Source organism: Xenopus tropicalis, chromosome 4 (assembly GCF_000004195.4).
Source record: "Xenopus tropicalis strain Nigerian chromosome 4, UCB_Xtro_10.0, whole genome shotgun sequence".
Taxonomy (NCBI): Eukaryota; Metazoa; Chordata; class Amphibia; order Anura; family Pipidae; genus Xenopus; species Xenopus tropicalis.
In genome coordinates this window covers 977,189-998,778 of record NC_030680.2, presented here as the reverse complement: position 1 = coordinate 998,778, position 21,590 = coordinate 977,189, and the positions used below count along the sequence as shown (strand labels likewise).

Genomic DNA, 21,590 nt, shown 5'->3' with positions numbered 1-21,590 from the left:
TGGGGAGTTGTATCAGGAGTCGGAACCAGCAGTGCAGAGAAGGGAAATGGACAGACAGAAACAGTGAGTTACACATAACTATAAACCCATTGAGAATGAGGAATGAATGGATATTGGGGAGTTGTATCAGGAGTCAGAACCAGCAGTGCAGAGAACAGAAATGGACAGACAGACACAGTGAGTTACACATAACTATAAACCCATTGAGAATGAGGAATGAATGGATATTGGGAACTTGTATCAGGAGTCGGAACCAGCAGTGCAGAGAAGGGAAAGGGACAGACAGACACTGAGTTACACATAACTATAAACCCAGTGAGAAAGAGGAATAAATCGGTATTGGGAAGTTGTATCAGGAGTCAGAACCAGCAGTGAAGAGAAAGTGAGAGACAGACACAGTGACAGTTCCACATAACTATAAAACCAGTGAGAATGAGGAATGAATAAATATTGGGAAGTTTTATCTGGAGTCAGAACCAGCAGTGCAGAGAAGGGAAAGGGACAGACAGACACAGGGACAGTTACACATAACTATAAACCCAGTGAGAATGAGGAATGAATGGATATTGGGGAGTTGTATCAGGAGTCGGAACCAGCAGTGCAGAGAAGGGAAAGGGACAGACAGTCACAGTGACAGTTACACATAACTATAAACCCAGTGAGAATGAGGAATGAATGGATGTTGGGCAGTTGTATCAGGAGTCAGAACCAGCAGTGCAGGGAACATGAAGGGACAGAGAGACACAGTGACAGTTACACATAACTATAAACCCAGTGAGAATGAGGAATGAATGGATGTTGGGCAGTTGTATCAGGTGTCAGAACCAGCAGTGCAGGGAACATGAAGGGACAGAGAGACACAGTTACAGTTACACATAACTATAAACCCAGTGAGAATGAGGACTGAATTGATATTGGGGAGTTGTATCAGGAGTCAGAACCAGCAGTGCAGGGAACATTAAGGGACAGAGAGACACAGTGACAGTTACACATAACTATAAACCCAGTGAGAATAAGCAATGAATGGATTTTGGGGAGTTGTATCAGGAGTCACAACCAGCAGTGCAGAGAACAGAAAGGGACAGACAGACACAGTGAGTTACACATAACTATAAACCCAGTGAGAATGAGGAATGAATGGATATTGGGGAGTTGTATCAGGAGTCAGAACCAGCAGTGCAGAGAAGGGAAGGGACAGACAGACACAGTGACAGTTACACATAACTTTAAACCCAGTGAGAATTAGGACTGAATCGATATTGTGGAGTTGTATCAGGAGTCAGAACCAGCAGTGCATTGAATTGAAAGGGACAGACAGACACAGTGAGAGTTACACATAAATATAAACCCAGTGAGAATGAGGAATGAATGGATATTGGGAAGTTGTATCAGGAGTCGGAACAAGCAGTGCAGAGAATGGAAAGGGACAGACAGACACAGTGACAGTTACACAAAACTATAAACCCAGTGAGAATGAGCAATGAATGGATATTGGGAAATTTTGTCAGGAGTCAGAACCAGCAGTGGAGAGAAAGTTAAAGGGACAGAAACAGTGAGAGTTACACATAACTATAAACCCAGTGAAAATGAGGAATGAATGGATATTCGGAAGTTGTATCAGGAGTCAGAACCAGCAGTGCAGAGAAGGGAAAGGGACAGACACAGTGACGGTTACACATAACTATAAACCCAGTGAGAAAGAGGAATGAATGGATATTGGGGAGTTGTATCAGGAGTCAGAACCAGCAGTGCAGAGAAGGGAAAGGGACAGACACAGTGACAGTTACACATAACTATAAACCCAGTGAGAAAGAGGAATGAATGGATATTGGGGAGTTGTATCAGGAGTCAGAACCAGCAGTGCAGAGAAGGGAAAGGGACAGACACAGTGACAGTTACACATAACTATAAACCCAGTGAGAAAAAGGAATGAATGGATATTGGGGAGTTGTATCAGGAGACGGAACCAGCAGTGCAGAGAGGGGAAAGGGACAGACAAAAACAGTGACAGTTAAACATAACTATAAACCCAGTGAGAATGAGGAATGAATGGCTATTGGGGAGTTGTATCAGGAGTCGGAACCAGCAGTGCAGAGAAGGGAAAGGGACGGAGAGACACAGTGACAGTTACACATAACTATAAACCCAGTGAGAATGAGGAATGAATGTGTATTGGGAACTTGTATCAGGAGTCAGAACCAGCAGTGCAGAGAAGAGAAAGGGACAGACAGACACATTGACAGTTACACATAACTATAAACCCAGTGAGAATGTGGAATGAATGGATATTGGGGAGTTGTATCAGGAGTCAGAACCAGCAGTGCAGAGAAGGGAAAGGGACAGACAGACACAGTGAGTTACACATAACTATAAACCCAGTGAGAATGAGGAATGAATGGATATTGGGGAGTTGTAACACTGCAGCCCAAACATAGTGCCAGGGTTATTAGAAGTTCATTTACTGTAGTAGAGAATCCTGATGCATACTGTACTGAATTCCGTGCAGCCATGCAGTATGAATCAGAACCAGAAGTCAATAAAGTAAGGTTTTAGATGGAGAAGACAAGGAACCTGGAAGGGGTGTGTATATGGAATCTGAGGAGCAATGTCATTACAGCATGTTGTAGTTTGTTCTGAGGTGCATGTGCCCCTCTCACCTTCCTGGACAGTAACTTGTATCCGATTCTTCTCGTAACTCAACCCTCCAGGGGTCTCCACCCGGCAGCAAAAGGTTCCTGAGTCACTGGGGGTCAGTCCAGTGATAGTCAGAGACCCGTCCCCCCGTGTTATGTTCCCCCGTAACTTGTATCTCTCGGATACCGTCAGAGTCTTCTCCCTGGTATTAGTCCATATGATCACTTTGTAACAAGAGCCCGAGCAGCGGGACTTCCCCCAGCATATTTCCGCAATGCCTTCCTCAACTGAGTAAGTGCAGGGCAAAACCAGGGTATGCCCCTCTAAGGCAATCACATATTCCTCTGCTGTCCATAGGCCTGTGAAACAAGCAACATAGGCAATGAGAAAGGGAAAACACTTATTCAAAGGGTCCTGTTAAAATGACTCCAAGGGTGCAAAAGGGTATAGCCAGACTGTATAGGTAACTGGTATCATAGAGACCATAGACATAGAAACTGCATCTCATGTTGGCTTTTGGCCTGTAGGAGAGTTATCTATACAGCTCTATGAGTGGAACCCAGAAATACCAGTATCATCTCATTAACATCAGGTTCAGTATTTGATTCTGTTACAGTCTAAATGGTCTAATATCATGTTTATTTCATGCTGAAACCCCCAAAACACCTATAAAATGAATATTGCTCTAGGGGTGATTTATTTAAGGGTGCAGCCTACTGTACTTCCAAACCCCTTATTGCCCTTTGGCAACTCTAATTCTGAGACTGACCCCACCATTTAGTTTTGTAGTTGCAACTCCAATTCTTAGACTCTGTCTGTTTGTGTCTTTGGTTTATTAAAGGGGCGTCTACAGTCTTTCAAGGGAATAGAAACCCAAGAATAAAATTTTTCTTTAATGAAAGTAAATTTAATTCTAAGCAATTTTCCAATGTACATTATTACAAATATTCAATGGTTTTAAAGTTATTAGTAAAGGTCCTGGCTTTTAAAAGCAGTGTCTGTCTCTCCATTTCCCCACTCCTGGCTCTGACTGTAAGCAGTATTGGGAATTAGCTCTCAATAGCAATTACATTTACTAATAACTTTAAAACCATTGTATATTTGTAATGAATGTATATTAGAAACTTGCAGAATCATACTAAAAGAACCAGGCAGGCACATCTGGGATCCCTTTTGCGTCAACCAATTTGTTCAAAAAAGCAGCTTGTATGTTAATAAAAGTATCAAAAATGTATTTATTCCATAAAAATAATAACAACTGCAACAGCCTTATGCGTTTCGTACCTACCAGGGTACTTAATCACAGTCATAGTCATAGTTCTAAGCTCACAACAAGTTCTTGATAAATTATTTAATAACACATTTTATGGATAATGTCTATCTTTCATGGTGTGTTCTTTTACACTGTTCCGATGGTTGTTTAAGCATGAGTATTAAGGAGTGTGGTGTTGAGGACTATTGCTAACGTATCTTTCCTTCTTTGCCCAGATTATTTAAGTAGTCTAGCCACGGGTTCCAGATCCTGCGGTAAGTATGACTGTTATTACCTATTAAGTATGATATTTCTTCTAATTTCCTAATATCCTCAACTTTTGTTAACCATTCCTTATAGGTAGGTGGTTTTGGTGTTTTCCATTTTTGTGGAATCAGCGATTTTGCTGCCTGCAGCAGGTGTAAGGTGAGTGTGTCTATTAGTGTTTTATCTTTATCTGGAATGATGTATAACATAATGGTTTGTGCATTTTCTACTTTGATGGAGCGCTGAGTTACTAAGTTTATTGCATCCAGGCCCCTCTTATAGGCACTAACAGAATCTGCCATTACAGCATCACTAGGAAGGGCATTCCCCAACCTCACTGCCCTCCCCGTGAGGAACCCCCTACGCTGCTTCAAATGGAAGCTCCTTTCCTCTAATCTAAAGGGGGGGCCTCTGGTGCGCTGATTGTTTTTATGGGAAAAAAGAACCCCCCCCATCTGCCTATAATCCCCTCTAATGTACTTGTACAGAGTAATCATGTCCCCTCGCAAGCACCTCTTTTCCAGAGAAAACAACCCCAACCCTGACAGTCTCACCTCATAGTTTAACCCTTCCATCCCCTTTACCAATTTAGTTGCAGTCTCTGCACTCTCTCCAGCTCATTAATATCCTTCTTAAGGACTGGAGCCCAAAACTGCACCGCATACTCAAGGTGAGGCCTTACCAGGGACCTATAAAGGGGCAAAATTATGTTCTCACCCCTTGACTCAATGCCTTTAATCGCCACAGAATGACACATGTTATCTACAAAAAAAACCCTAGATCCTTCTCCATTAATGATCCCCTCAACACCATTTAGTGTATAACTTGCATTTATATTATTTCTACCAAAGTGCATAACTTTGCACTTGTCAACATTGAACCTCATTTCCCAGTTTGCTGCCCAGTTATCTAATTTTGTCAAATCTCTCTGCAAAGCGGCACATCCTGCATGGAACTTATAGTTTTGCACAATTTTGTGTCATCAGCAAAAATAGAAACAGTACTCTCTATGCCCCCCCAGGTCATTAATAAACAAGTTAAAAAGCAAAGGCCCAAGGACTGACCCCTGCGGTACCCACTAACCACACTGGCCCAATTAGAAAATGTTCCATTTACCCCACTCTTTGTACTCTATCCTTCAGCCAGTTCTCTATCCAATTACAAATATTATGTTCTAGGCCAATATTCCTTAATTTGATCATTAACCTTCTGTGCGGTACTGTATCAAACGCTTTAGCAAAGTCCAAGTAGATGAGATCAACTGCCATTCCAGCATCGAGGTTCCTGCTCACCTCCTCATAAAAGGCGACTAAATTAGTCTGGCAAGATCTGTTACGCATAACGTTACAACCATTGTATATTTGTAATGAATGTATATTGGAATCTTGCCTAGAATTACATTTTCTTTAACTGGCCAACATTTTGTTTTTGGGTTGGCATGCCCTTTAAGCTATCTTAGCCACCCGATTATCATCGTACTTATAAGTCAAAGTGTAGCGCCCCACACATGTGGGTCATTCTATCTTGATGTATCTGGAGTATATGTGAGGGTGTATAATGCACCATATGGAAGCCGATGAGGGGCGTTGTGCCTCTGGTACTGGAATGCCGGGGGGCTGTAAGGTGCCCCAACAGTTCACTATTATTGGGTTGGGGGCGCTTTTGTGCACGTTGGTGCGGGAATGCTGGGGCTGTTAAGTGCCACAATCAGCATATTTATTGGCTGGGGCTGTATTGCCTCTGGGGTACTGGGAATGCCGGGGCTGTAGGTGACCACAGACAGTCACTATTTATTGCTGGGCGGGCTGTTGATGCCTCTGTATGGAATCCGGGCGTAAGTGCCACAACAGCACTATTTATGGGCTGGGGGGGCGTTGCCTCTGGACTGGAATGCCAGGGCTGTAAGGTGCAAGACAGCACTATTTATTGGCTGGGGGGTGTTTGTGCCTCTGGTACTTGGAATGCCGGCGGGGCTGTAAGGTGCCAAACAGTCACTATTTAGGGTGGGGGGCCGTTTGGTGCCTCTGAGTACTGGGAATGCCGGGGGGGCTGTAAGTGCCACAGACAGTCACTATTATGGGGGGGGGGGCTGTTTTGCCTCTGGGTACTGGGAATTCCGGGGGCTGTAAGGGCACAGACAGTCACTATTTATTGGGCTGGGGGGGGCTATTTGTGCCTCTGGGTACTGAATGCCGGGGGCTGTAAGGTGCACAGACAGTCACTATATTATTGGCTGGGAGGGGCGTTTTGCCTCTGGGTAACTGGAATGCAGGGGCTGTAAGGTGCCACAGACAGTCACTATTTATTGGGCTGGGAGGGGGCTGTTTGTGCCTCTGGTACTGCAATGCAGGGGGCTGTAAGGTGCCACAGACAGTCACTATTTATTTGGCTGGGGGGCTGTTTGGTGCCTCTGGGTACTGGATGCCGGGGGGCTGTAAGTGCCACCAGACAGTCACTATTTATGGGCTGGGGGGGCTGTTTGTGCCTCTGGGTACTGGAATGCCAGGGGGGGCTGTAAGGTGCCACAGACAGTCACTATTTATTGGGCTGGGGGGGCTGTTTGTGCCTCTGGGTACTGGGAATGCCGGGGGGCTGTAAGGTGCCACAGACAGTCACTATTTATTGGCTGGGGGGGGCTGTTTGTGCCTCTGGTACTGCGAATGCCAGGGGGGCTGTAAGGTGCCACAGACAGCTCATATTTATGGGCTGGGGGGGCTGTTTGTCCTCTGGTACTGGGAATGCCAGGGGGGCTGTAAGGTGCCACAGACAGTCCACTATTTTTGGGCTGGGGGGGCTGTTTGTGCCTCTGGTGTACTGGAATGCCGGGGGCTTGTAAGGTGCCACAGACAGTCCACTATTTATGGGCTGGGGGGGCTGTTTGTGCCTCTGGGTACTGGAATGCCAGCGGGGCTGTAAGGTGCCACAGACAGTCACTATTTATTGGCTGGGGGGGGGCTGTTTGTGCCTCTGGGTACTGGGAATGCCGGGGGGGCTGTAAGTGCCACAGACAGTCACTATTTATTGGCTGGGGGGGCTGTTTGTGCCTCTGGAATGCCAGGGGATGTAAGGTGCCACAGACAGTCACTATTTTTATTGGCTGGGCGGGGCTGTTTGTGCCTCGTACGGGAATGCAGGGGCTGAATCACACAGTCACATGTTAGCAGGCTGTCTACTGGAATGGGGGCTGTAAGGTTGCCACAGACAGTCACTATTTATTGGGCGGGGGGGCTGTTTGTGGCCTCTGGGTACTGGAATGCCAGGGGGGCTGTAAGGTGCCACAGACCAGTCACTATTTATTGGCTGGGGGGGGGGCTGTTTTGCCTCTGGGTTACTGGGAATGCCAGGGGGGGCTGTAAGGTGCCCACATCACTATTATTGGGCTGGGGGGGGCTGTTTGCCTCTGGGTACTGGGAATGCCAGGGGGGCTGTAAGGTGCCACAGACACGTCACTATTTATTGGCTGGGGGGGGGGGCTGTTTGTGGCCTCTGGGTACTGGAATGCCAGGGGGGCTGTAAGGTCCACAGTCACTATATTTTGGGCTGGGGGGGGGGGGCTGTTGTGCCTCTGGTACTGGGAATGCCAGGGGCTGTAAGGTGCCACAGCAGTCACATATTTATTGGGCGGGGGGCTGTTTGTGCTCGGGTACTGGGAATGCCTGGGGGCTGTAAGTCCACAGACAGTTCACTATTTATTGGGCTGGGGGGGCTGTTTGTGCCTCTGGGTACTGGGAATGCCAGGGGGCTGTAAGGTGCCACAGACAGTCACTATTATTGGGCTGGGGGGGGCTGTTTGTTGCTCTGGGTACTGGGGAATGCCAGGGGGGGCTGTAAGGTGCCACAGACAGTCACTATTTATTGGGCTGGGGGGGCTGTTTGTGCCTCTGGGTACTGGGAATGCCGGGGGGGCTGTAAGGTGCCACAGAACAGTCCACTATTTATGGGTGGGGCTGTTGTTGCCTCTGGGTACTGGGAATGCCACGGGGGCTGTGTAAGGTGCCACAGACAGTCACTATTTATTGGCTTGGGGGGGCTTTTTGTGCTCGGGCTACTGGGAATGCCGGGGGGCTGTAAGGTGCCACAGACAATCACTATTTATTTATTGGGCTTGGGGGGGCTGTTTGTGCCTCTGGTACTGGAATGCCAGGGGGGCTCTTAAGGTGCCACAGACAGTCACTATTTTAGTGGGCTGGGGGGCTGTTGTGCCTCTGGTACTGGGGAGCCGGGGGCTGTAAAGGTGCCACAGACAGGCACTATTTATTGGCTGGGGGCGTTGTGCCTCTTGGGTACTGGGAATGCCAGGGGGCTGTAAGTGCCACAGACATTCACTATTTATTGGCTGGGGGGGGGCTGTTTGTGCCTCTGGGTACTGGGAATGCAGGGGGCTTATAAGGTGCCACAGACAGTCCACATATTGGGGGGGCTTTGGGGGCTGTTTGTGCCTCCTGGTAGACTGGGAATCCGGAGGGGCGTAAAGTGCCACCAGACAGTCACTATTTTATTGGCTGGGGCTGTTGTTGCCTCTGGTACTGGGAATGCCTGGGGGCTGTAAAGGTGCCACAGACAGTCACTATTTATGGGCTGGGGGGGGCGTTTGTGCCTACTGGAATGTACTGGGAATGCCTTGGGGGGCTGTAAAGTCCACAGACCCCACTATATATTGGCTGGGGGGCTGTTGGCCTCTGGTACTGGGAATTGCCGGGGGCTGTAAGGTGCCACAGACGTCACTATTTATTGGTGCGGGGGGGGGCTTTGTGCCCTTCTGGGTACTGGATGCCAGGGGGCGTAAGGTGCCAACAGGACAGTTCACATTTATGGGCTGGGGGGCGTTGCTTTCCTCTGGGTACTGGAATGCCTGGGGGGCTGTAAGGTGCCACAGGACCAGGCACTATTATTGGCGGGGGGGGGCTGTTTGTGCCTCTGGGTACTTGGGAATGCCAGGGGGGCTTAAGGTGCCACAGACAGTTCACTATTATTGGGCTGGGGGGGGGGGCGTTTGATGCCTCTGGCTACTTGGAATGCCGGGGGGCTGTAAGGTCCCACAGACAGTTCACTATTATTGGGCCTGGGGGGCGTTTTGTGCCTCTGGGTACTGGGAATGCAGGGGGGCTGTAAAGGTTGGCCACAGACAGTCCACTATTTATTGGGGCTGGGGGGCTGTTTGTCCCTCTGGGTACTGGGCAATGCCAGAGCTTGTAAGGTGCCACGAAAGACAGTCACTATTTATTGGGCTTGGGGAGGGCTGTTTGTGCCTCTGGTACTGGAATGCCAGGGGGGCTGTAAGTGACCCACAGACAGTCTCACATTTATTGGGGCTGGGGGGGGGCTTTTGTGCCTCTGGTTACTGGGAATTGCCGGGGGGCTGTAAGTGCCACAGACAAAGTCACTATTTATTGGGCTGGGGGGGGCTGTTTTTGTGCCTCTGTGTACTGGCAATGCCAGGGGGGCTTGTAAGGCTGCCACAGGCAGTCACTATTTATTGGGCTTGGGGGGGCTGCTGTTTGTGCCTCTGGGTACTGGAATGCCAGGGGGGCTGTAAGGTGCCACAGACAGTCACTATTTATTGGGCTTGGGGGGCTGTTGTGCCTCTGGGTACTGGGAATGCCTGGGGGGCTGTAAGGTGCCACAAACAGTCACTATTTATTGGGCTGGGGGGGCTCAGTTCTAGTTAGGAATCCCACCTTGGCAATCACTGGATTAGGGGGCAGGATGAAAGGAATCGGGGGCAAAGCAGTGATCTGGAGGCGGGGTCATTACATTTGGGGGCGTGTGTTTGACTTATGGAGGCGCCATAGTAAGTGATGCCTACAGCTGCCAGTGTTGCCAAGGGAACCGATCTGTTGTGTTGCTGTGCCTGCTTATTGGAGTTACCATAGTAACAAGTCGTTACTGGTGCCACAGTAATGCGGAAGTGTGGAAGGATTTCTGTACCTATGTGTTTTCCTTTGCTAAGGCCTCTCCATGGGGGGTGTGAGTGCCCCCCCCGCGTATAGTGTGAGTGCCCCCCCCGCGTATAGTGTGAGTGCCCCCCCCGCGTATAGTGTGAGTGCCCCCCCCGCGTATAGTGTGAGTGCCCCCCCGCGTATAGTGTGAGTGCCCCCCCGCGTATAGTGTGAGTGCCCCCCCCGCGTATAGTGTGAGTGCCCCCCCCCGCGTATAGTGTGAGTGCCCCCCCCGCGTATAGTGTGAGTGCCCCCCCGTATAGTGTGAGTGCCCCCCCCGCGTATAGTGTGAGTGCCCCCCCCCGCGTATAGTGTGAGTGCCCCCCCCGCGTATAGTGTGAGTGCCCCCCCCCGCGTATAGTGTGAGTGCCCCCCCCCGCGTATAGTGTGCTGAAGCCCTTTTGCCGTAACCCATAAGCCCCCTGATCTCTCTACACACTTATTGCCCCACAGCCCCCCCCCCCCCCCCCCCCAGAGAGGTGGGATTGCACCCAGGGCAGTCCTACCCCTTGTGCCTGGGTGCCACTTACTTTCTCACCGGATTGGCTAAAAGTCAGGCAGGGCGTGACCACTGTATGTAGAATTTCCAGCAGCCAATAAGCCATATTAGCCAATAGGAGGTTTGCTTCTAAGCAGGTGAGCAGTCCTATTGCTGGTTGGTTACTATGGGTAATTAGACATGGAGCAACATTTGCTTGTATTACATCCCCCATATATTGGTATTGGGGGACGGGAGCCGAAAAGAGACAGCACATGTGGTCAGAGTGAGTGCTTGTGAGATATAACCTATAGCAGCAACTCATAGGGGGGTCCTGAGAGCAGGGGGGTCCTCAGTAGCCCTTACAGGCAGTATGGTGGCCAGGGGGAGTGGCTAAAGCCATACTAGGTTTGGTAGGGATCATATTAATTGGCTTACTAGCGAGCCCCCTGCTGGGATATTTAATAGCCCCCCAGCTACCCCCCTAGCACTCTGGCTTCTGGCACGGGGACCCACTCCCCAGATTATAGCGGAACCAGTGCGGGAAGGGCAGGGGCCCCAAAACCCTTATCTCCTGCTGCCTGCAATCCGCTCAATATAATGGGGGGAGGGGAGCGGAAGGCAGGACCCCCCCCCGAGCATTCAGCTGGGGACAAAGGGATGATCTGCACCATATACACTGGCTCTTTCCCTCCTTATCCTTACAGTGGGGTTGGGTTCCCTTAGGGGCAGTTAGAAGCTCATTTGCCCCAGGGGGCAAATACTGCACCCGAAGCCCTATTGTCATACTAACCTCTACTATTAGTGTGTGTATATATTATATATTAGTAGGGCTGGATATGTACCTTCACTGGGGTTCATTATGGGGGGGTTGAAATTGATGAACTTGTGTCTTTTTAACCCTTTTTAACTGTGTAACATTATGTGTCATACTTCCCCTTTAGTGTGTGTGGTGCAGTCCCTGCCTGGGGGGGGGGGTCTATTATCTGCCCATTGCACTCAGTTCTATTCTAGCAAATGCCGGGGGGGGGGGGTTCTGGCCCCTTTACACACTGGGCAAGTGAGTGGCTAGTGGGGATTGTGGGCTGTAGCCGGGGGCAGATGGAGTGCAGCACGTGGGGCACAGAATGCTGAGTGAGGGCTCAGTGAGGGAGGTGCAGTATGGGGGGGGGGGGTAGGAATATGCAGCTCTGGCAGTACTGGTGCTGCTGCAGTTCCTGCGCTTGGATCCTGTCCCACTTACTGCAGAACCATCAGGGACCCTGCCTGTGAGGGAGCTACTGCCCCTCTCTCTGCCCCAGTACAGCTTGGCCCCCGGGCCCCCAGGTAGGTCTGTGCCATAATCACCCCATTCACCCGGCATCTGTCACTGTCACCCATTTGTCTCACTACTCAACCCCCCTCCCCATGGGGCAAAGAGTGATTGGCTCGGTGCTAACCCTTTCAGTGCTGAACTGTACGTTACTGTGTAATAAAGTGAGCCCCCCCCCCTGCATGGTGAGCAGAACATTATGGGCAATATCTCCCACTCACTTTATATCCCCCCCCCCTGCGCTTCCCATATCTCCCACTCACATTATATCCCCCCCCTGCGCTTCCCATATCTCCCACTCACATTATATCCCCCCCGCGCTTCCCATATCTCACACTATATCCCCCCCCCCCCCTGCGCTTCCCATATCTCACACTATATCCCCCCCCCCGCGCTTCCCATATCTCCCACTCACATTATATCCCCCCGCGCTTCCCATATCTCACACTATATCCCCCCCCCCTGCGCTTCCCATATCTCACACTATATCCCCCCCCCCGCGCTTCCCATATCTCACACTATATCCCCCCCCCTGCGCTTCCCATATCTCCCACTCACATTATATCCCCCCCCGCGCTTCCCATATCTCACACTATATCCCCCCCCCTGCGCTTCCCATATCTCACACTCACATTATATCCCCCCCGCGCTTCCCATATCTCACACTATATCCCCCTGCGCTTCCCATATCTCACACTATATCCCCCCCGCGCTTCCCATATCTCACACTATATCCCCCCTGCGCTTCCCATATCTCCCACTCACACTATATCCCCCCCCCCGCGCTTCCCATATCTCCCACTCGCATTATATCCCCCCTGCGCTTCCCATATCTCCCACTCACACTATATCCCCCCCTGCGCTTCCCATATCTCCCACTCACCACTATATCCCCCCCCGCGCTTCCCATATCTCCCACTCGCATTATATCCCCCCGCGCTTCCCATATCTCCCACTCACATTATATCCCCCCTGCGCTTCCCATATCTCACACTATATCCCCCCCTGCGCTTCCCATATCTCACACTATATCCCCTCTGCGCTTCCCATATCTCCCACTCACACTATATCCCCCCCGGCGCTTCCCATATCTCCCACTCGCATTATATCCCCCCCTGCGCTTTCCCATATCTCCCACTCACACTATATCCCCCCGCGCGCTTCCCATATCTCCCACTCGCATTATATCCCCCCCTGCGCTCCCATATCTCCCACTCACACTATATTCCCCCCCTGCGCTTCCCATATCTCACACTCCCACTATATCCCCCCCGCGCTTCCCATATCTCCCACTCACACTATATCCCCCCCCCTGCGCTTCCCCTATCTCCCACTCACACTATATCCCCCCCCTGCGCTTCCCATATCTCCCACTCACACTATATCCCCCCCCCTGCGCTTCCCATATCTCCCACTCACACTATATCCCCCCCCCTGCGCTTCCCATATCTCCCACTCACACTATATCCCCCCCCCGCGCTTCCCATATCTCCCACTCGCATTATATCCCCCCCTGCGCTTCCCATATCTCACACTATATCCCCCCCTGCGCTTCCCATATCTCCCACTCACACTATATCCCCCGCGCTTCCCATATCTCCCACTCACACTATATCCCCCCCCCCGCGCTTCCCATATCTCTCACTATATCCCCCCCCGCGCTTCCCATATCTCACACTATACCCATATAAGTGCCTGCGCTCTCTCTCGTGACTCCCTCACTGTCTCTTTTATGTTTCAGGGTGCTAACAGTTATGGGCAGCTGGGAGTGGGCAGTACCCAGGACACCCCCGTGCCACAGCTGGTTATTGGGCTGCCCAACCATGAGACGGTTATCAGGAGTATCAGTGCCGGCGGGGGGCACTCGGCTGCAGTCACAGGTATGAGACCCCCCCACAATAGCAGCAGCAGCAGCAGCAGCAAATAAATGGGTTGGGCAGAATCTGCAGCCACACTGATGACACACGTGCAGGAGATGGGTATTAGCAGGGGATGAGTGGGGGGGGTTCAGTCACTTGGTTCCATTTTGCCTAAGGGGACACCCGACTGAATGTAAGTAATGTGCCACAGGGGGGCGCTCATGTCCCAGTGGAACTTTCCCATGGTGTTGCCCCAAGCTTGCTTAGCTTCTTTATCTCACCCCCCCCCCCCACACACACACACACAAGGAGACTGTCTGGTTTCATGGAGTAACCCAGTCACTGCTCCCCCCCAATCAGTAATAGTATTTCCCCTACAGGCAGAGGGCTCAGTGGCGCCACCATCAGGCAGGGTCACTCATCACTTGTATTTGCCCCCTGCTTTGAGTGAAAATGCTCTGGGGATCTTTATTGGTGTGAGAATAATAGGGATCTCTGGGTAGGGGCTCATTGCTGTGTATCTGCCCCATAAATACCTGCCCCATAGGCAATACTCACAGGGTAGAGCGTATTGGCAGCGCAGTGTGAGGCACAGCTTATTGCCCCTGCTGGGGTAGTTCTTAGTTTTCTCACGTTACCTGTATCTCCCATGCTGCAGAGTCGGGCCGGGTGTACGTGTGTGGGCAGAACTCAGAAGGGCAGTTGGGCCTCGATCACACCACTGACGTGACCCAGTTCTGCCTGTGCCCCGGGGCTCTCGGCCTGCGGGTCTCCAAGGTGTCCTGTGGCTGGGACTTTACTCTCATACTGGCAGGTAGGTGGGTGCTCTCCCCTTGGGTGCTCTCCATTGGCTCTGGGTATAAGCAAGCTGCCCCCCGACATACTGCCTCCCCAGCAACCCCAATTAGCATCTGGGCCTGTCCCACCAGAACCACCACGTGCAGGGCCAAAGACTTCCCCACTGTTGTTGTGGGGGGGCTTTATACATACCGGGCTGGGTCTGGGGGGCTTTATACATACCAGGCTGGGACTGGGGGGCTTTATACATACCGGGCTGGGACTGGGGGGCAGTATCCTATATACATACCGGGCTGGGACTGGGGGGCAGTAGCCTATATACATACTGGGCTGGGACTGGGGGGCAGTAGCCTTTATACATACCGGGCTGGGACTGGGGGGCAGTAGCCTTATACATACCGGGCTGGGACTGGGGGGCAGTAGCCTATATACATACCGGGCTGGGACTGGGGGGCAGTAGCCTATATACATACCGGGCTGGGACTGGGGGGCAGTAGCCTATATACATACCGGGCTGGGACTGGGGGGCAGTAGCCTTTATACATACCGGGCTGGGACTGGGGGGCAGTAGCCTTTATACATACCGGGCTGGGACTGGGGGGCAGTAGCCTATATACATACCGGGCTGGGACTGGGGGGCAGTAGCCTATATACAACCGGCTGGATGGGGGGCAGCCTATTACATACCGGGCTGGGACTGGGGGGCAGTATCCTAATATACATACCGGGCTGGGACTGGGGGGCAGTAGCCTTTATACATACCGGGCTGGGACTGGGGGGCAGTAGCCTTTATACATACCGGGCTGGGACTGGGGGGCAGTAGCCTATATACATACCGGGCTGGGACTGGGGGGCAGTATCCTATATACATACCGGGCTGGGACTGGGGGGCAGTAGCCTTTATACATACCGGGCTGGGACTGGGGGGCAGTAGCCTTTATACATACCGGGCTGGGACTGGGGGGCAGTATCCTATATACATACCGTGCTGGGATGGGGAAGGGGAGTTGGTTATAGCTGCAAATAGGGTTTGAAATATAAATTCACATTTTCATTGCTTCAACCCTGTGTATAAACTGCACCTAAATAGGAATTTGTCTCTCCAGAAACCGGGGAACTTCTGTCCTGTGGCGCCAACACTTACAGCCAACTGGGAAGGGCCGGGGCGGGGAGGAGCTGCGTTCCCAGGCCTGTGGGGGTAAGTCTTGTACTCTGAGTATCACCCATGTATTATTAGGGATAATGTACCCCCTACTGTAAATGATAAGGATATTAGCAGTCACTGAGGGGTTCTGTGCCCCCCATATAAAGGCACAAGGCTGCAGGCTGAGTTATACAGGGAACTCTGAGTATCACTCATGTATTATAAGGGATAATGTACCCCCTACTGTAAATGATAAGGATATTAGCAGTCACTGAGGGGTTCTGTGCCCCCCATATAAAGGCACAAGGCTGCAGGCTGAGTTATACAGGGAACTCTGAGTATCACTCATGTATTATAAGGGATAATGTACCCCCTACTGTAAATGATAAGGATATTAGCAGTCACTGAGGGGTTCTGTGCCCCCCATATAAAGGCACAAGGCTGCAGGCTGAGTTATACAGGGAACTCTGAGTATCACTCATGTATTATAAGGGATAATGTACCCCCTACTGTAAATGATAAGGATATTAGCAGTCACTGAGGGGTTCTGTGCCCCCCATATAAAGGCACAAGGCTGCAGGCTGAGTTATACAGGGAACTCTGAGTATCACTCATGTATTATAAGGGATAATGTACCCCCTACTGTAAATGATAAGGATATTAGCAGTCACTGAGGGGTTCTGTGCCCCCCATATAAAGGCACAAGGCTGCAGGCTGAGTTATACAGGGAACTCTGAGTATCACTCATGTATTATAAGGGATAATGTACCCCCTACTGTAAATGATAAGGATATTAGCAGTCACTGAGGGGTTCTGTGCCCCCCATATAAAGGCACAAGGCTGCAGGCTGAGTTATACAGGGAACTCTGAGTATCACTCATGTATTATAAGGGATAATGTACCCCCTACTGTAAATGATAAGGATATTAGCAGTCACTGAGGGGTTCTGTGCCCCCCATATAAAGGCACAAGGCTGCAGGCTGAGTTATACAGGGAACTCTGAGTATCACTCATGTATTATAAGGGATAATGTACCCCCTACTGTAACTGATAAGGATATTAGCAGTCACTGAGGGACTCTATCTGATTGGCTGTGTGTAACTGTATGAATATTAATATTTACAGATTCAGAAGAGGAAAGTGATTGATGTTGCCGCGGGACTGAGACACGTACTCGCCCTCACAGGTCAGTGCAGATGGTACAGTAACCGGGCAAGTCACTTATAGTAAGAAGGCAAGTTAGGATTAACCCATAGCGTGCCATGCCAGTGTTGGGATGTGCCCCCTAGGGCAGGGGTCTCACTGACTCTTCTCTCCTTTAACAGATAACGGGCAGATATTCCAGTGGGGGTCGGGGCTGGCATCCCATGCACGGAGATTCTCTCCCCAGAACCCCATCCCTCCAGTTTATGGGGCCACGGAACCCTGCCCAGTGCCAGGTATGTTATACAGTTGGGTATACAGGGTGGCACAGTGCCGGGTATGTTATGCAGTTGGGTATACAGGGTGGTACAGTGCCAGGTAGTTATACAGTTGGGTATACAGGGTGGTACAGTGCCAGGTAGTTATACAGTTGGGTATACAGGGTGGCACAGTGCCGGGTATGTTATGCAGTTGGGTGTACAGGGTGGTGCAGTGCCATGTACATTGGCACTAGGAAAGCTGCCATAACTCTTCTAGCTGTGCCCAGTGATCCCAGGGTACAATATAGGGCACTGGTGGTTCTTAGCTGGGTAATTACTTCTTGCCCAGCTGGGCATTTTGGCTTTCTGTTTGGTACTGAAAACTGAATGTGAATATCCCGTGTAACAAAACCCAATGATCTGCTCTCCTGGCACACAGTACAATAAGATTGGCACAATTTGTTAGCAGTCATGCACTGCCAGCGTGCCAGAGATACCTTACTGGTCAGCGTGCCAATATGGAGGGCAGATATTACTGGTGGCCCCAGGGCCCCACACCCAGCTCATCCATTGCAGTAACATCTCTTTTCTTGCTAGGCATGGAGGGCATCCGTGGGAAGGTGGTAACGGCCGGCTCGTATCACTGTGTGGCATTATCTGGTAAGTGCCCCATTAGTACCCACAGCTACCTATCATCATTTAGGGTATTTATAATACCCCCCAAACTGTACTGGTGGTGGGTTAGATCCAGGTATATCACATTATGCCTTTTCCCTTGGTTCTGGTCATGATGGGCTTCAGTGGGTTCCTCTGTTCCGTTAGATGCGGGAGACATGTACGCGTGGGGCAGTAACAAGCACGGGCAGCTGCTGCACCCCGACCCCTTCCTGCTCCACCCACATAGAGTGCAAGCTCACTTCTTCCTGGGCGAGAGCATTGTGGCAGTTACAAGTGGATGGACCCACCTGGTGGCACAGACTGGTAAGTGCTGCGGTGGGTTCTGTGGAGGGGGGGGGGGCAGGTGCTGGGGTGGGTTCTGTGGGGGGGGGGGGGGGGCAAGTGCTGGGGTAGGTTGTGTGTGTGTGTGTGTAGATAGATAATATATATATATATATATATGAGAGAGAGAGTGAGTGTGGGTATATACACGGTTATATGCACAACAGCCTATACTAGGTGCCTCCAGTCCTCCCGCTGCAGTGCAGTTCTACTCTTTCACCACCAGAGGGCATGTATCTACCACTATCCAGTATCTGCAGGGCTGCCCGTTCCTGTAAATTCACTTTCTGCAGTTTCTGCAACACAAGGTGCACATCCCCAACAGGTTCCGATGTCCATATAAAAATAAATGTCAAATGGACAGCACACACATGTAAAGTGCAAAACAAGTATTCTGTATAAAACTCACATCATGGTCATCCTCAAGGCACGTGAGCAGTGACTCCATGTGTTCCTCCAAACCAGACTATTTATTATCCCCAGGGGGAAGGGACCCCATCATTTATCATATATGCTTAGTACAGGGTTCCATCACTAATAATACAATGCAAAGCAGTAATAATCCCTTATCAAACAGTTCATTTACACACTTATTTGCAGAACATCTCAACTGAGCATATACAAATAAATATAAATGATAATCTTTATTGAGTCCATTAGGGTGCAGGGAGTTTAGTCTCTTAATCCTCCATATCTCCCTCTGCTTCAGCCTTAGCCCTCGGCCCCCTCCCCTTGTTTGTGGGGGAACTCCCTCCAATACAGTATATCTCAGCTGTTCGGGGGTATGACCCTGTTCCTTAAGATGTTTTGATAGTGGTAATATAACATTCCCTACATTCATTGTGGACTTGTGTTGTGAAATCCGGGATTTTACTTTTTGTACCGTCTCTCCCACATATGTCTTTTTGCAGGGACAAATTATAGCATAAACCGCATATTGGGACAAACATGTAAAATGGCCTCTTAGTTCAGATTTTTAACCAGTCGTGGGGTGTTGGAATACTCTCCCCCCGCACTGCATATTTACACTGCTTATGTGCCGCACGGGGGTACCCAAATAGCCCCTTCCTATCCCAACGGCCTCCTCTGGAAACCGAGCAGGTAACCAATTTAGAGCCAACGGTTCTGCCCCTTCTATATAAAATCAGTGGGGGCAACACAAATACCTTCACTTGTGGACAAGCACTCTGCAAAATGTGCCAATGTTTCCGCAAACTCGTTGCTATCTGGGGTCCAGGTCACCCCACCATAATACAGAAATATCATCGATAGATCTCCACCAGGCCCTACAGTGGTTTTCGGTAGAGATCATCGCAATATACATGGTGAGGTTCAAACCATGCCACAAAAATATATACATATAACGGCGCAACATTTGATCCCATCGCAGTTCCACCAACTGCAAATAAAAGGCATCCTGGAATGTGAAGTAGTTCAGATTACTTTGCCAGTATAAGGGCATCTCTGCAATGTGTCAACTGGGAAAGGCTTTTCATGGGGTTAGGCACAGAAGGAAAATGGAACATCTTTAAAACATTGCTTTGTAGGTATACACAACAGTATATCCCACTAGTAAGCAAGGAGAGGCATCGCAAAGCAAAACCCTTATGGCTGAATAAAAGTGTTAGTGTCGAGGTTGGTAAGAAAAAACGTGCTTTTAGGGCATTCAAGTTAGCTGGGGCAGCTGGGGCTTTCATCAGGTACAGGGGGGCAAATAAAGCAGCAAAAAAGCTATCAGGCAGCTAAACTAGAGATGGAAAGGGATATTGCAGCTAGGGGTAAAAAGAATCCAAAATTATTTTTTAATTATGTGAATAGTAAAAAAATGAAGCAAGAAGGGGTGGGAACTTTATTATCACGGGGGGGTAAGTTGGTTGATGAGAACGGGGAAAAAGCTGAAATTTTGAACTCTTATTTCCCATCTGTCTATACATCTGAGGAGCCAGATAATGAAGGCTTCCCTTGTAATATGCCCAGTTCTAGTAATTTAGCTACTGGCGCATGGGTCACTCGGGGGGGGATTCAAAAGAGACTTGAACATGTAAAGGGAAACAAAGGTCCAGGGCCGGATGGGATTCATCCCAGGGAATTAAATGAGCTGAGCGCTGTGATTGCCAAGCCTCTTCACTTAATTTCCCAGGATTCATTGAGGTCTGGCATGGTGCCGAGAGACTGGCGGATTGCTAATGTGGTGCCGTTATTTAAAAAGGGATCCCGTTCTCAGCCTGAAAACTATAGGCCTGTTAGTCTGACATCAGTAGTAGGAAAGCTTCTGGAAGGGGTAATAAGGGATAGGGTACTTGAATACATTGCAGTTCACAATACTATTAGTTTGTGCCACATGGGTTTATGGGTAACAGATCTTGCCAGACTAATTTAGTCGCCTTTTATGAGGAGGTGAGTAGGAACCTTGATGCTGGAATGGCAGTGGATGGGATCTACTTGGACTTTGCTAAAGCGTTTGATACAGTACCTCACAGAGGGTTAATGATCAAATTAAGGAATATTGGCCTAGAACATAATATTTGTAATTGGATAGAGAACTGGCTGAAGGATAGAGTACACAGAGTGGGGGGAAATGGAACATTTTCTAATTGGACCAGTGTGGTTAGTGGGTACCGCAGGGGTCAGTCCTTGGGCCTTTGCTTTTTAACTTGTTTATTAATGACCTGGAGGGGGGCATAGAGAGACTGTTTGTATTTTTGCTGATGACACTAAATTGGGCAAAACTATAAGTTCCATGCAGGATGTGCCGCTTTGCAGAGCGATTTGACTGGGAAACTGGGCAGCAAACTGGGAAATGGGGTTCAATGTTGATAAGTGCAAAGTTCTGCCCTTTGGTAGAAATAATATAAACGCAAACTATCTACTGAATGGGAGTGAGTTGGGGGGATCCTTAATGGGGAAGGATCTGGGGGTTTTTGTTGATAACAAGTTGTCTAATTCCAGGCAGTGTCATTCTGTGGCTACTAAAGCAAATAAAGTGCTTGTATAAACAGGGCATTGACTCAAGGGATGAGAACATCATTTTGCCCCTTTATAGGTCCCTGGTAAGGCCTCACCCTGAGTATGGGGGGCAGTAACAGTGAGTATGGGGGGGCAGTAACAGTGAGTATGGGGGGGGGCAGTAACAGTGAGTATGGGGGGGGGCAGTAACAGTGAGTATGGGGGGACAGTAACAGTGAGTATGGGGGGGCAGTAACAGTGAGTATGGGGGGGCAGTAACAGTGAGTATGGGGGGGCAGTAACCGTGAGTATGAGGGGGGCAGTGACAGTGAGTATGGGGGGCAGTAACAGTGAGTATGGGGGGGCAGTGACAGTGAGTATGGGGGGGCAGTGACAGTGAGTATGGGGGGGGCAGTGACAGTGAGTATGGGGGGGGCAGTGACAGTGAGTATGGGGGGGCAGTAACAGTGAGTATGGGGGGGCAGTAACAGTGAGTATGGGGGGGGCAGTAACAGTGAGTATGGGGGGGGCAGTAACAGTGAGTATGGGGGGGCAGTAA

At 50.1% G+C, this 21,590-nt stretch overlaps 2 protein-coding genes across 5 annotated transcripts in view; both read left to right on the top strand.

Annotated features, from left to right (window-relative positions):
• Positions 1-4,439, top strand: part of LOC101734103 (coiled-coil domain-containing protein 77) — a 19,382-nt gene extending 14,943 nt beyond the window's left edge. For 3 of the 4 annotated variants that reach the window (XM_031900327.1, XM_031900326.1, XM_031900328.1), the window contains 2 exons: positions 4,123-4,161; positions 4,247-4,439. In XM_031900327.1, the coding sequence (XP_031756187.1) occupies positions 4,123-4,131 (9 nt within the window). In that variant the 3' untranslated portion in view covers positions 4,132-4,161; positions 4,247-4,439. The remainder of the gene's footprint in view (positions 1-4,122; positions 4,162-4,246) is intronic. The other variant, XR_004222183.1, reaches the window with a different exon arrangement.
• A 9,168-nt stretch (positions 4,440-13,607) lies between these two features.
• The window catches only part of sergef (secretion regulating guanine nucleotide exchange factor), a gene marked incomplete at its 5' end in the record, with an annotated part of 28,250 nt that continues 20,267 nt past the window's right edge, over positions 13,608-21,590 (top strand). The window contains 8 exon segments of the mRNA NM_001078765.1: positions 13,608-13,620; positions 13,622-13,762; positions 14,400-14,555; positions 15,646-15,737; positions 16,809-16,869; positions 17,009-17,122; positions 17,684-17,746; positions 17,909-18,067. Of these exon segments, the coding sequence (NP_001072233.1) occupies positions 13,608-13,620; positions 13,622-13,762; positions 14,400-14,555; positions 15,646-15,737; positions 16,809-16,869; positions 17,009-17,122; positions 17,684-17,746; positions 17,909-18,067 (799 nt within the window).